General features: G+C 46.4%; 2 protein-coding genes and 1 long non-coding RNA gene across 3 annotated transcripts in view; 1 reads left to right on the forward strand and 2 right to left on the reverse strand.

The window, feature by feature from the left end:
• LOC122567533 (nephrin) overlaps positions 1-8,125 on the reverse strand; it is a 253,645-nt gene extending 245,520 nt beyond the window's left edge. Inside the window, exon 1 of the mRNA XM_043726172.1 lies at positions 6,228-8,125. Coding sequence (XP_043582107.1) covers positions 6,228-6,312 — 85 coding nt within the window. The 5' untranslated portion in view covers positions 6,313-8,125. The remainder of the gene's footprint in view (positions 1-6,227) is intronic.
• Positions 1,811-2,687, forward strand: LOC122567540. Its single transcript, XR_006316794.1, has 3 exons — positions 1,811-1,883; positions 2,073-2,252; positions 2,481-2,687. It is a non-coding gene; the product is annotated as an uncharacterized LOC122567540 (long non-coding RNA).
• Positions 8,126-11,303: 3,178 nt separating the features above from the next.
• On the reverse strand, positions 11,304-13,865 carry LOC122567537 (ecdysteroid-regulated 16 kDa protein). The gene is made up of 3 exons (XM_043726188.1): positions 13,637-13,865; positions 11,899-12,203; positions 11,304-11,681 (listed from the first exon to the last, which is right to left on the reverse strand). Exons 1-3 carry the CDS (start codon positions 13,848-13,850, stop codon positions 11,595-11,597), a joined length of 606 nt encoding a protein of 201 aa, XP_043582123.1. The 5' UTR covers positions 13,851-13,865; the 3' UTR covers positions 11,304-11,594.
• Between the last annotated feature and the right edge of the window lie 1,731 nt (positions 13,866-15,596).

The raw sequence follows: 15,596 nt of genomic DNA on the forward strand, positions 1-15,596 counted from the left end.
CGTTCAGTTTCACCCGAAATTTCTTCACGCGTGTCGTCTTCGCTCGCGCGGTTCCATTGACTTTTCAAAAACGCTCGCCGTCTGATCCTATATTCTCGACAAGTTTCTCTATTCATACGTAGATCTATTCGTGGATTTGCATCGGGCAGTGATGCCGCGAGTTCCAGGAACACAAGCGGATGCACGCTGTATACGCGGATCGGTCGAACGGACTCCACGTGCGGACTGCACGTGGAGACTCATACGCGCGGGATAAATGGTGATGTCATCGCACCAATAGACAGCCACGCGTACCTCTGTCTGCGGCATAAATACCCAAATCAGGGCAATGCAAGAGTCGAGTATCTAAGCGTCGTAAGATCGACATCCTCGACGGTACAGTAGCTACATAGATGCGACGCTGGTTCTAGTGCTCGGTGCAGGTCTTAGTGAATAAATGTTATTTGGTTTTAGTTATGAGAGGATTGCACTTAGTCTATTCGCAGATCCGTCTAGGTAGCATTCATTCGACGAAACATGTCTATTCAACTTTGTAATTTGAAATTGTATTGCAATCACCGATCGCCGATACACAGGAATTCGATAAATCTCGAGAAAATTAGGATATGCGGATGCTCAGAGCAGAGTAGTTGCACGTACGTTCGTTGCTACCGATAAGAGTAATTAATGCACTACTTTATTCTCATGAATTTATAATTTTCTGTTACGGTTAACAGCGCTGGCAAATATTTGCATATGCGATGTAATAATTTCGTTATGGATTTATTATCGTTTGATGCGAACTGATATGGGCGAATGCTGCGTAAATATCGTGTGAAGCTTGCAGTCGCGGTATTTTCACGGCAATTCGTAATATCGTTTCCTCCCGTCGGCAACCAACGATGCTTCCACCGACCCACAAGAGCACCGCACGTCTGTCCGATGAAAAACGAGCATTTTAACGATATTAACGATAGCACGAGATAAATCGATCGCGAAACGACATCTGTTCCGTTCTCGCTGTCTTTATATTCGTTTCCCGACGCGAGCAATGAATCTCCGTTGGTAGCATTGTTGCCAGAGCGGGAAAAGCGAGCTACTAAACTGGCCCGCAATGGAAAGCCTCCGAGAGTTTCTCGAAAGGAGAGAAGGTCGGATGCGCCGGTTCGATATCCGTGGAATGCGCAAAGTCCATCGAATAATCAACAAAAACTACATTTTCGCTAGTTCAGTATTTACGCTAGCCAAGATACCGAGGAAGATGGTAAGAAATCGATGGTCGACCATACTTTCGCCCGTTTTTCGCCTCTTTATCGAACGGCTTCCGATAATTGGAGCGCCGCTGAGAACGCGTAACGATCCATTATTACTATCCGAGTAAATACAAATACTATTTTGCTCGGTCAATGCGAACCAAGAAAACGGAACACGAAAATAGTGAGGGCAGTTTGTTTTGTGAGAGCGGCGAGTAGCCAGAAAATCATACGCGATACTCTGAAAGGAGAATCGAAACATCGACGGAACGTGAATCGACGATGAATCGAGCTACTTGAATCCAGAGTATCTACATTAAACCAAATTTAAAATTAATCTCCTGTTAACAACCTGTAAATCCTTCTATCGTTCTATTTGTTCCATTGGTACATAGCGTAATTGGACAACGAGTCGAGTATCGAGCAGTGTCAATGGTCAATGGAGATGTAAAGCGAATTACTCGAAGACAGAACGCTCGCCGATGACGCAACGCCAACTATTCCCGTCGATGAGATTTTCCGAGCAGGATAATTACCTGTAATATACCGTAACGATCGCATCGTATCGCCGATATCGTTGCGCAGCAACTATTCGCGCGATTACGCGTCGTCGATATCGCGATTATTTCCTAAGGGACAAAAATTGGAATAGTAATATTCTTAAGGGCTTCTAAATTCGTATTTCGCAAGAATCTATCGGGACAAAACTGAACTATTGGGTTGGCAACTAAGTGATTGCGGACTCTGTCATTACCACCTAATGACAAAATCCGCAATCACTTAGTTGCCAACCCAATAGTAACTTGTACTCCAGCTCCCCGTAACTCTTTTCCATTTAAGACGCGACACAAGGAGAATAACCTGAAACAGTTTCACTGGACACGACCGGAAGGGAAATCGAACTGCGAGGTGCGCGTTGCTAGCTGCATCCGTGCGAACTCTGTTCAACCATGTGCAAACACGTGAGGAAGGTCATTGTGCGTGGCCGACATCGCGACGACATCAAGGGAAAATGCACACGTAAGTCGAGGTTTCTTACACGTTCTCGAAAGGATAAAGACCAAAGAGTTCGCTTGGGTAAATGGAATGCTTGATTAATTGCTCTGTTATCGATAAAATCGCGACACGGTCAACGTCAACGCGAGTTGAAAAGGAACGAGAACAGAATCGAAAGATTCACGCGCAATTTCGCAGCAAGGAATTGTCTACGCGCCTTGGTCCAAACTCCCTTGATGCTGACTGTTATAGGACGTCTCGTTTGTAGCTGTCGACACGACAGGATCACGCTTAAACCCCCCAGATGCATCCTGTGAAAATCAAGGAGGAAGAGAGGTGGCAATGCACCCGGCGTCGCGTCGAGATACGTTGAGAAATATTGGATTCGACGTATTCCACCGGCAAAACGACACCAAATCTCAATATGGCTGGTAAACGGTTCAAGAAAAAAGGATGAAAGCTTGCATAAATAAGGTAGAAAATTCGAAATACGCCAAAGTACCTCCGAAAAAAAAGCGATAAATTTATTTGCTCTTCCATTTTCGACGCGCCTATATTCGTTACGTGGAACGTCATTGCGCGAACACGACCGATCAATGAACGACAGGATTCGACTATGTATCGGATACAATTTCAATATTCGAAATTACAGGATTTACATATATTGTTTCTCTCCATTTCCCCTCTTTTTTTCTTTTATTTTTTCTGTTCTTTTTTTTTTTTGTAATACTATCGAATGAAAATCGAGCACGATCCATTAGCAGATGGAAGGATGTCTATGAATTAAAAATTTCCGAACAAATGTGCGAGAAAGGAATTTTTATCGCGATCATCTACTACCATAGACATTTCGTTTTTATGTTTCTGGTTACCTTTAGAAAGCGGCGCACTTCGTTTCTGCCCAGTGATTTTTGCGCCATGACTGGCGCGATTCTTACCGACGAGTCGACGTTTTACGACTCGCATTTCCTATTGTCCGTAATATTCGCTAAATCGCGCAAGCTTAGACCACGGCGGACAAGTTGGTGCGCCGCGTCGCTTTGAATTACAAGCGAACAAGTGCTTCGCGATACTCGGGAAAATTTTCATCGCTCGGATACAATCAACAAAACCGGCACGCTGCTTTTCGCGAGTATGGTCACGAGAGAAACACGCGAGAGAAAAGAAATCGGTTTCGCCGATGCGGTTTCGACGGAACAGCGTCGTGCCAAATGTCGGGAAATAAATAACGAGCAGCGGAAACAAGCGGATAGGAAGAAGAAAGAGGGAAGAAAATGGGCGAAAGAGAAATCTTTGACGCGTGTGTGTGGCATATTTTTCTCCGACAGAAATCGTCGGTGTTTCGCGGAATCTAAAAACGGGTATTAACGCAAACGTCATCGGCGACGCGAATTACGATGCGCGAAGAAACAATCGCAATGAATGCAACGACGTAAACGCTTCGTTGTAGTCTGGTTGCTTCGTCTCCCATTCAGCATCGTTACATCCATCGACAACGCGACGCGACGAGGCAAAAAGGATATTTTATTGGCGCAAACGAGGGAGAACGACGTTGCGGCGAAAGGAAAACCATGTCGGCGAGAAAGGGCTCCGGAGAAAGAGGATGGTGCAGGAGAAGCGTCCATGACCGACCAGTGGGTGGGGTAAATTAAGGAATGAAGTAACCGCGAGGAAGTCAAAGTTGGGTTGCGCGAACGGATGAGAGGAGCCGAGGAAAAGAACCCGGTGAGCGAAACGAAGAAGGCCAGCCGCGGCGAGGAAACTGCAGCGGATCGGTTCGTTAAACCTTCCCGGGAAAGAAAGTCGGCGAACCCTCGATACTCCCTGCACGCTCTTCTCTCGGTCGTATCGAGTTTTCGACCACGCGCCAGTTCCGACGTGTTTCCACGCACGACCTCGCATTTCGATTTCCACCCAGCGCTGTCCGTCCACGCGCCGTGCAAATGAAAAAGGGACGTCGTCCATTTCCGAACAACACGGATACGCCGACGGCGCGACGTAGCTTTCCTTCGGTAAACGTGAAACGATTCGCTGCACGCGATTTCGCCTCGGTTAAAACGATCAACGTCCTCGGCGACAAACAACGAGTCCGGCGTAAAAACGAAACCTACGCGATAATGCGTAATCAAGCGCGTCGCTCTTGGCACGAGGTGCGTACCACCGACTAATGGAAGGGCTTCATTATTCCCGCGGATAACTATAGCGGTAATATTAATTTGTCGCTTTAGTATTTATCCGAGCGAGAATTGGACGAGCGCGCAATAATAAACGATACCGTCGATAATTGTTGCGTTACAGGAATATATTTACCGTAGATCGCGCAAGGGACGATGGCAGACCCGTCGCCACGTATATCTCCGCGCTATCATATTTTCGACCATTATTACCGCGTCGAATTATTGCCGTAGCATCAATAATTAATAACGAGGTCGATCCGTCGGCGCGTTCGCAGCAGCCCGCGCGGCCGCATCGAGATCCGTCCGAGCCTTCGCGAATTCGCGATCACTGACAAACTCGTTGTGCCGCCCCGCCTCGCTACTGCGCACTGACCTTGCTTACCAAGCCAACCACTACAGACTGGACGACACGCTCGTAAGATCGAGGAACGTGTTTCCTGAGAACCCTTTAACTTTCGAAATTGCACAAGCGGCTTTTACCCGTTACACCGGACAACTTCCGTTCTTCGCGTCACCTTCTTCCGTTCAAGTTCCTTCGACACGCGCGCGACCCACTTTCCAACATTTCTCGGTTACTCGCAGTTCTTTCGCATCGTCGTCGCGAAACAGAATTCTAGGCGAACGTTATGAACGAGGAACGGCAGTTATAGACGGAAAGAATCCGTAGAGATCGCGGTCACGAACGATCGGAATTCCATGAATCGCAGCGTCTCGGAGATCGGATCGATCGGACGACCGATTCAACCGCGAGATTCGCTCCGCTTTAATCGAATTCCGAGCGCTGTTGAACGGAGCTGCTCCAAGTCGGAGAACTTTCGCGTCGAAGACAATACACGAACCGCGCGTCAAAGGACAAGTGGCACGAATCTGATTGCGAGCACCGAAGACGTCGCGTGGCGGCGCCCAACGCTGATCAAACCTAAGTTTTCAATCGTCAGATAACGAGAAACTTCATCCGGCCTCGGCATGTCGAAACGCGTTATCCCCTTTCCCATTATTTTCGGATCGCCGGGTAAATTCGTTTCCGCGAAGCTTACGTATCTCTCGAATCCGTGTAATTGCGACGTCGCGACCGAGGTTCAGAGTCCGTTATTGTCGCGAATGATTACCAAATTCACGCGCAATCTTAAATTAACGCCTAGCTCGGTTCGCGATGGAACTCTAACTCTGTCAGATTGAGGTACGTTCGTTCTTCGGCGGGTCAACGCATGCGACAATGGCATCCTTAAGAGTCGGAGGAACATCGGTACAAGGAAAGCGCGTACGTGAATAGTCGAGGAATACGTATCGACTGCTCCTCTTCGCGATTTTAGTCCGCCGTAAGGTCCAAGCGCATGGAAGCAGAAACCGCGCGTAAATTTGTTAGGCGGCCGGGTCGCTGGCCTTTAGGTTTTTCGCTACGTTTCCGATCTTCGATCGACGAAGAATCTAGTGACCGGAAATTTCTAATCCGGGATAAACGACTGGCGTTGGTGGAGCTGAAGCATTCGAGGGTATGTAACACGCGATTCCGATTCATCGATTTATTAGTTTCGTACGCGCTGGGAAAAACTACAGGGCATCGCCTCGAGCGAATGTCCGTCCCAGATACGCCGGACCATTGTAAATAACAGCTTCCCCTGTTACGCGTCACGATACCTATACTGACGAATTTTTCCGCTGCCGACACTTTCTGAAAATGTTTCAACCAGGAATCACGTGCGAGCTGCGCTTCTAGCGTAGAGAGACAGGAAGAGGGAAAGAGAGACAAAAAGAACGAAGGAGAAGGAATGGAAGAGACGCGACGAACAAGGCGAAAAGCGGTAAAAGGGAGGAGACTCACCCGATTTCTCGTCGACGGTGGAAGCGATACCAGCGACGTAGGAAACAGCCTTCGTTAGTCCAATGAGTAACAGTACACTCCACATGTTCTTTCCTTGTTTATTCCTCGTTACCTTCGTCACAAATCCCAGCACTCGGAGCCAAAGCAAAGGTAAGCCACGGAGAACGGCTTCGTTCTATCTGTTGCTACCCTCGCGGTACGTAACGCGTTAAGTCATTTTCTCGCGGTACCCGGATTTATTCCCGACCTATTCGCACTTTCATCTTAATTTCCAGTGTCCGTCCGCGTCCTCGCCGACGATCATCGTAAATCGGTTCGAGTCACGCATGTTTCGAACACCACCGAAATCCCATTTCGTGTAACGATACACGCGTCGTGGTCCAGCGAGATGTCGGAACGCGATGTTCTCTTCGAGGAAACTTCACCGCGTGTGGCAACGATTTCGCGCGTTAACGTTTGGCCTACTCCGATCTCGTCTATCCACCGACACTCGTGTTTTTCCTCTTTGGTTAAACACTAATTAAACTTGCTGCGGCACCGCCTCCACAGCCACGTACCGCAAGCACCGCGCTTTCCCGTGTCTGCTCTTTTTCTCTCTTCTTTCTTTCATCCACTGTACGCCTGTTATTAAAGCGTTGCACATCAACGTGCCAGTCCCCGTGCCGTTAGAAAATCTACCGCACTTTCGACCTAACTATGCGCCACTATTGCCGATAACCTACAACGACGAGCACGATATCCGCAACAATCACCGGTGACCACTGGGGCCGCAAAATTCACCGCACAATCGACCAGCGTTGTTCGGAAAAAAGCGTCGCCTCGGTCGCGATATCTGGAGCGACGTTCTTCGAACCAGTTGCATCCGTTTCCGACGTCAGCCACGGGCCACCACTTCCACCTGCTACGAAGATTCTTTGCGAAACCGATTACGGTCCTTCACGATCGATGAGACACTTGCATGAGACGTTTTGCGGGGCATCTAATTTTTGTCGTTGTGGCGTTGCGAGTTCTCGTTTCGACCGAAGCCTCTCTTGGTGACACAGACGACTTTACGAAGGGATCGGGTTATGATCTTTCCCAGCCATATCGCCGATCGAGATGGTTGGTTGCAGGATGTAAAAAGCAGATTCCAGAAATGCTGGACCGCGAAGCAGGCGCGATAAGGTTCGATCGATCCGTCCGTCGATCGTCGGTCGATTTTAACACGTTCTTCCGGTGATCCAAACGAAAAACGAAGCACTGCGGAGACGTTCCATCACGTTGGCTTGCCACAGATTTTCGGTTTGCCTGGAACAGGTCCAAGCAACGACAGGGACCGCGCACAGGCCTGCAATCTCGTCAATGGCCGCGAACTCTCTGAAATCGATTCTGCGAAGATTCAGCGAGAACAACCATCACTGGATCGCTTCGTCGCCAAGTTTGCACATCCAGTAAGCAGAAGGCTGTCCTATTACTTTTTTCTCGATTTGGCGCGCTTTTCCTTTGCAATCTCGTCGGCCTTCGTCGGAAGCGTCGAGACGGCCGACCTTTATTCCCGAGATATCCGCTCCAAGTCTGAAAGTTACACGAGAATGTAGTTATCGCGAGTGTACACGCGATAATTCATCGTCGAAAGGTTCCTGTCGCTATCGGCAGGGAATCGACACGTGTGCGCGAACGAACCGTGTCCAGTCTCTTGGCCGAGTTCTCCAACGACAAACAGAAGGAAACGAACGCGTGCTCCGACAAGACGGTAACTAAGCATTCACAGTGCGGTGAGTTCGTACAGATCTTCGTCGATCGGATCGCGGGAGGGTAAAGGGGTGTAGAAGGCGTGCGAAGGATAGTGCGAAGGGTAGCCCGACGGCGCAGGCGTCCACACGACGCAGTAACACGTGGTCCTCGACCGACGGCGGACGGCACACTGACGGAGAAGACGAGCAAACGGCGCGGCGACGGACGCGCAGCCTGCAAAGCCTCCCGAGGAGGTGGAGGTGTCGGAGGAAAAGCTGCGGGTGGGGCGAAAGGGATGAAAGGGGCTCGACTTGTACACCATGCCTATCCCGTTACTCCGATTCTAAACCAGAAAAGGACGTTTTGTCCTACGGCCGAAAGAATATGCGTTCGAATAGTCCAAACTTCGTGCTGGTAAACATCCGGCGAACGGATGCCGAATGTCACGCACATGCGTTCTACCTTGTTCGATAACACCGACCTCTTGCCTGGCCGGAGTTATCCTAAATTTGATCGGTCACCGATTCCAAGATTGTAACGCAATCTTCTCCTTCTCGATCGCGAATACGAGTCTAAGCCAATCACGTGGATCTCGTTTAATCGACGATAGTCATCGCAGCAAAGCTTTCCGTCTGATATTTCTCTGATCGAATCTGTACGAGACTCGATAGACAACATTTGTAAACTGCACGCGCGAACAACGAAAAACAGCTAAAAACAATTCCCGCGCGCGTGCCTGCTCACATTTTCGAAAACAATAACCACGGCTACTTTATAATATGTATAGACGAATACCATAGCTATCTATACGGTTCGGTGTTTTTCTTTCGAATGTTTCCTCGATTCGATAATCAATGATCAATTTCACTTGCACAAATATTCCGAGGTCGTTTCTCGCGTGATATTGCGATTGCTTCGGTGTTCGCGGAGAACTCGAATTCGGAAATTCAAAGGTTACGTGAAAGGCGCGCAAAGATTTGGGAAACGTACAGTCTAAGAGAAAGAAGAAGAGAAAAAGCGAAAAGAGAAAAAATCGAGGCGAGGATGGTCAAGCTGGTTTAGTTCAAGTTGAACGACGAAGCTTACGACAGTCGCGTTTAAGATACTTACGCGTACTCGGTCATCCGTGGACGAGTGTTCGCTTTTTGTTCGGTGTCGAAGGTGGTTTACAGTGGTTTAGGAGAGTTGGGAGCAAGCTGGATGGGCAGGAGGGAAGAAAACAGGAGAGAGGCAAAGGACAGGGTCAGCGGGGCGGAAGAGATCGAAATAGGGTGAGAGACCTCCGGGCGAAGGAGGCGGATGAGGAAGCAGATGCTTTCGGACTGGTGTCACGGATCATGGTCATCTTAAAAGCTTCTGAAAGGCAGGAATGCCACTCGCGCTTTCTGAAAGCTATCTTTTCGACGAGGGAATGGCTTACTCGAGGTTGCGCGTACGTGTATCGTACTCCACGATCGTATCTGTGAACGTGTAGAAACGCGAAATAGTTGCTGGGTTATGCGAGAACCGCCACCATCTTTTCACGATAATGACTTTATCCGTTACCGATGTCGAACAGCTTACTCGACCAAAAAAAGCCATTGACAAAGGATTAACAGACAAATTCGATCTTTCCGCCTGTTCTCGTTATCTCGCAATCTCTCTGTTCTTAATCTCCGATTGGCTTAGTTTCCTCGTCAAAGTTACGAATACGCAACATTGCGCGCTTATCGGTACTTTGCAGTACGTATTATCGATACGGAAGCTGTCGCTCGAACGAGACATAAATATTTCACGTTTCACTTTTATTCTCCAAACGATGCAGCGGATGCGATGAATTTCATATGAACCCACGCACAGGCCATGTCGCGTATATTACGTTGCAGCGTAATTTAAACGCACTGAAAATTTCACGATAAAATCCGGGCAAATAAGAACGAAGAGACTCGAAATAACATCTACCTTTAATTTTCGCAACGTCCTAAAAAGGCGAGTGCGTGTTCCGGCGCCGCTATTCTCTCCTTCGAAACTACGTTCGATTTCTACCGATGGACAACGGTCAAGCAAGGAAGGGGTAAATTAATTGGACACGGGGCTCGCTATCGCCGCCTAACACACATTTCCGTGACAGTTGTAGAAAAATCACGCTCGATCGGAACGCAGCATGGGATTACGTGACATAGTGGCTGGCACGAACAACAGCCTCGCGCGAGAATCGCGACTCTTCGAGGCTCGATCGACGGACGTTACACACAAAAGTCCGCTATTAACGCGACCATTAGCCTCGCAGGCCTCGCAACGCGAATGGGTAAAAACGTTTTGGTTCCGTGAGATCCGGACTGAAGATTGGAGCGCCGCCTTCTTTCACGCAATACCGTTTACTCGATCTTTAGGAAAGCTACCCACTCAGGAAACTTTGCATTATTTTTCGAAAATGACCACCTTCTCGGGAGTAGGGGTGAGCCACACCGATTAATCGTCGATTCGTTGCCTCGAAACAGCTCCGAACTAACTCGTATTCGACGTTAAAAACAGGTAAATGTCGCGGGCAGAACAAACGACGACTACGTCTAATCGCTAGAGCAGTTCGTAATTGAATTATTAATGAAGAGATGTTATCGATCAGCCGACAGTAGTAATTTACTTTTGTAATTCGCGATGAGATACGGCGCGAGGAAAATAACCAAGTGGGGAAAACAGATCGTTCGCAGTGATCGCAATTTATGAAAGCCACTGTAAATACCGCGTGCCGGCAACTCGTTATCGCGGCCCCTTCGATTTTTCGTCAAATTTGCAGTCGAATCAAATATCGGAGAACGTGTATAGCGAAGGCAATGTTTCAATGTTTTACCAGGATATAATCTGCGTAAAAAGATTTATTGCGAAAACAATCTGTTGCAATGCGCATTGACGATTTGTCGGATCGTTGAAATGCATTTTCCCCTTCTTTATCGAAGAGAACGTTATTCCCGGCAAAAGTGTTTACGAGAGTTATCATCTTTCTGCACTTTTTACCAATTTTCACGGCGGTATCGGTGGTTTCACCGCGGTTTCACGATGCAACTCCAACTTTCGCTGTTCGTATCATCGGAGAGATCCACGGGCTTCCAAACAATTTTCCTAGTTAGCCGTGCGCGGCAGTAGCTGCCAACTCGGAACCTCCGGTTCCCTATTTTATCGACGCTTTCCACGAGTCCAATTTCGTCGTGACCCGACGATGTTGGCTTTCCTATTTACTCGTTATCTGCTCGCCGCCTATCAAGGTCATTAACCCTAGGCGATAAGAGTTAATTCATAAGTCGACCAATCTCAAAACGTTTCAAAAGAGAATCACGACGATTGCGATAAAAAAAAATAGTCCATTGAGAATGATGCGCAGGAATGTCGCGGCGGAACTATATAAATGTTTTTATTAATAATTACAATTACTCGCAAACAGTATATACTGATGAAGCTCGTCCATAAACATAACTACATGAGAATCGTTCTATACATGGAGATCGTTTTCTCGTGCAAACACACACTCTCTCTTTTTCTCTCTCTCTCTCTCTCTCTCTCTTTTTCTCTCTCTTCCACCTTGTCTATCTTATTGTACATAGATTTTCGATACAAAGGCGCATCTCCGTGACCTCTGCAACTTCGACACGACCTCGCAGAAAAAACGACTAGCTCTTCTCAGTAATTGGTGATCTTCGCTGGAACTTCGAAGCACGCGACCGTGCGATTTCCATCCATTAACGCGTAGTGTATAACCATAGAAATCTGCGAAACATCGTATGCCTTTCAATACGTGTAGTCGTAATCGTGAAACAAGAAAATAAAGTTTACTATTTTTATGTAGGTTACGAAATCGTCTCTCACTTGACTCGAGCACGATATCGGCAGTTACTAGATCGGCATACTGGTTATGATAATGCTTAATCTGCTCGATTAACGAGCAGCGTATGAATTTTTAGATGAAATTTACGTCAGCGCTTACCGTTGGATAAATTTGCAACACGGGAAACTCTCGCTTGTAAATATATTCAACGCCTTTCTTCAGCGAGCATCCGGCTGGAGTTCCATCTACTTTGAAAATGTTGTCGCATGCACTCGTCCCGTCCACGCCGATGAACGGCAACGGTACTCCGACAACGGCGGCGCTCACTGAGTTTACTACATTCTCGACATCCTCGCTGGGTACAAACTTTTGTTCGACCGCTGCCTTCGTCCTGCGCTTCAGTTTGCACGGTGGCACGTCGCAACCGGTTATCTTAACCTGATTGGAATCCTCGAACTTTTCTCCTACAAACATGTTCATCAGTTAAAAAAAGCGTTCCATTTCTGATACGTATGTCGCAAGTCACAAACCGGAATCGTATTGCATAATTTCCGCTGATGTTTCCTTTTCTTGGAATCGAACGAATCTCTTAGCACGTGTTCACGAACAAATATATTCGATGTTTTGTAACCTCCGTACACGATGTCTGCGTTAAGAAAGATACAACGATTCGATCTGGTTTTCACGACTCGTCGATCATGGCTAAGTTCCTCTGGCTCGAAACGATCGATCGTTTAATTATACGCGGTTAAGTGTATCGTGTTTTATACAATAAACGTTGAACGTTACGAATCCACAAGGCTACAACAATTTTACGCTCTCTCTTCTCTCTACTGATTCGAACGAATGAAATCATTATCGAAACAAGATATGTAACAAGATATGTAAATGTATGATAAACTTGTATTGTTGTCTTGACAACAAGAACAATGTCCGTGTTCGTACGAGCCGATAATTTCCGATCACACAGGGCTATCACAGATAAATATGTCGCGTAAATATGTACAAAAGTAAGAGATACGCTGGCAACAGTGAATGGCTATACATTGAATTTGGACGAACGATAGTCTATTTCATGTTGTCTTGGAACAAATCGCATGACATAACCAGCGAACATTGAAAAAACCAGTTGCCACGCAGTTTCTGTACGATAAAAATCAAATTACACACGGCCTGTCCTGAGAAATTTCTGTACGTTGCACAATGGTTAAATTATACGATTTAAACGAACAAATTTATTAGACGATATTTCCATGAACCTTTTGCCATTATTTTACTTTCTCTGTGCACTGTATGCCATTAGTATGAAACTGTCGTAACATATACAACTCTCATAGAAGCACAAGGTACAAAATACCACCAACACTCATTAGCAATTTCTTACATGCTTTTTTTTTTATTATAACTAGACCGCGGATGAATTTTTATGCATTTACGGAAGATTTAGAGGTGGAAACGTGCACGGAATGCGCGTAGTATACAAAGACATATAAAATATCCAAAATAGAATACTCGTTATAATTTTTAATAGGTAAACAAAATCCCTATTTAAGTTCCACTTCATTAGTGCTATTGTTAGAAATATAAATCTGCATGAAAATCCTCGGTCAATGATTCTAATTACAACGTACGAGAATTCTAAAAATTTCACATTAAGCTTCATAGTTATGAGACACGGTGTATCTTTACAAGTTGAACGAAAGCTAGAAACACATACTAAGAGGAATATACAAATATTGAAATATTATCGACGTTTAACATCCAATTTCTAATTGACATCTTAATTTTGTCCGCGTAAATCGATAAAGTTAACCATCGTGCGTTGACACTCGTAGTGTCCCATTCTTCCAAACAGCGTGCAACTAGATCAATGGAGAGTCGATTCTTTTGTACTTACCAGTGCCGCATTTGTTGACTTCGGTCGCACTGGCAACTACGAGCAGAGCTACGAAAACGAGAATGATTCCCCTAAGCATCTCGGTGGAAGTGTTGCGTTCTCGGAGAAGAATCTCTGGACAAATATGTCTCGGTCGTCCTCGCTCGCTTCTATCAGGTCCAACTCCGGCTCTCGACTGAGAGTTACCACGGGATGTAACGTTATGGCCGGTCATTCGTCAAAGTTCACTTTAAATAGATTCCCCTTCTCAGAGAAGGCGGGCTTCCCGGTGGGGATAGGAGGAGAAAATCGCGCCACGAATGGAAGGGATTCCATAAATTTATGAAACTTAGAAGGAAGACCGTGGCAACGAGGACGATGCAACGTCAGGAGCACGTGCATATCGAATTCTGATCAAATCACGTTCGCAAAGAATCGCAAAGTCTATCGCTTTCTCGATGACGGTCACGCCATTCACGTAACGTGAAATGACGCTAGCCCGGCTACTATCGGTCGTCGCGTCGTTTCCATGCCCTGCCATTTCCCGATACCTTTAATTTCTTTCCTTTTTTCTTTTTTTTTTTTTTTTTTTCTCGGTCATCAATTCGGAACAGTGGCGCGGTGTAGCTTGCGAACGGAAATGAAACGAACCGACACGGCTGCGGAGAACAAAGCACCGGAAATTAACAACGGTATTTCGTTTCTCTGGTCTTACAACAAATGAAATTCCTAGTTTCCACTTACGAGAATGACCTGCGATTAATGACGGTAAACCTAAAGCGTTCCAACGTTCCGATTCCATTAATTCGTTGCTCCGAAATCTACGTCTCTCCTCCTCTTTTCTCAACGAATTCAAGCGCGCAAATTTCGTTACGTGCCTCCGATCTATATAGATAGAGATATCGATCTGTCTTTGTTACATCGATCAACAACAACGTTACAGATCTCCTGAAAATCACGTTGTCGTCGCTTCGAACGCAAACAAACATAGCGAAAGGTACAAACTCGCTTTAGCCTCGCTTCATCGTCGCTTCGATTCGTTCTTTGGGTATCAAGTTATTGTTCGAAGGAAATAATCATCATCGCGCGAATCATATCTACGTGATAAAGGTAAAGACACGAGTCATCGGAGGACACGAAATGCAGGTCGTAAAGTAGAAAGTCGCCTAGAATACAAACGAGAAGAGGCTAGTTACTGTAACCTTGTGGAAGGAAAAAAGAATTTTTGATGAGTCCTTCGTGGTAAATCTCGATTTCCTGATACCTTGGATCGTAACCTCGTGACTTCCGAACGTGCACGTTCGCCAGTTCTCTACTTTTTCGGTACGCGGAGATGAGAAATTCGATTCGTTAGCCAAGAATAGCTAAGTTTCACCGTGGTGTATGGTTCCACCGCATCGCAGGTCCGATCGGTTAACTAGTTTCTAAACAATTTGATTGAATAATTGTAACAATGATGACTTAAAAACGCGTCGTTGCATGCTCAACGGAAACTGCGTTTGTCGTCCGTGCATCCTGTACGATTTAAAATTGACGACAGAATAGTCGTCGGGCAGAAGCAAATCGAAAGATGACATCTGCAAAAGATGAACGTCGCATTCTCAGATCGAAAGTGAACGACGCGTCGATATGCAATGCGAAGATTAATAATAAAAATAGCGATAAAAACCGCGTTTCTATAATCGGAGGCACAGCGCGACTTAATTCCCAGAAACGCCTTACAAAAAACATTGTCGTGGAAATAATTATGCAGACCGCGCGCGGTGGGACATCGACTTGTTTGTCTTTGCGCGCATATTTATCAGTCCCAAGTAATTCCATGGTCAATTCCCTTAACCCCGAGCTTCCGTATCAAAGTTGCACCTTTTCTATCCGCCGATGTTTGCATCAACACCTTTTTCATTTGTTATTTTATACAAAACTACGGAATTTCTTTCTTTCGCCTCAGTCGGGCAACTGTGTTTACCGTAGTACACATACA

Source organism: Bombus pyrosoma, linkage group LG5 (assembly GCF_014825855.1).
Source record: "Bombus pyrosoma isolate SC7728 linkage group LG5, ASM1482585v1, whole genome shotgun sequence".
In the NCBI taxonomy this organism is placed as follows: domain Eukaryota; kingdom Metazoa; phylum Arthropoda; class Insecta; order Hymenoptera; family Apidae; genus Bombus; species Bombus pyrosoma.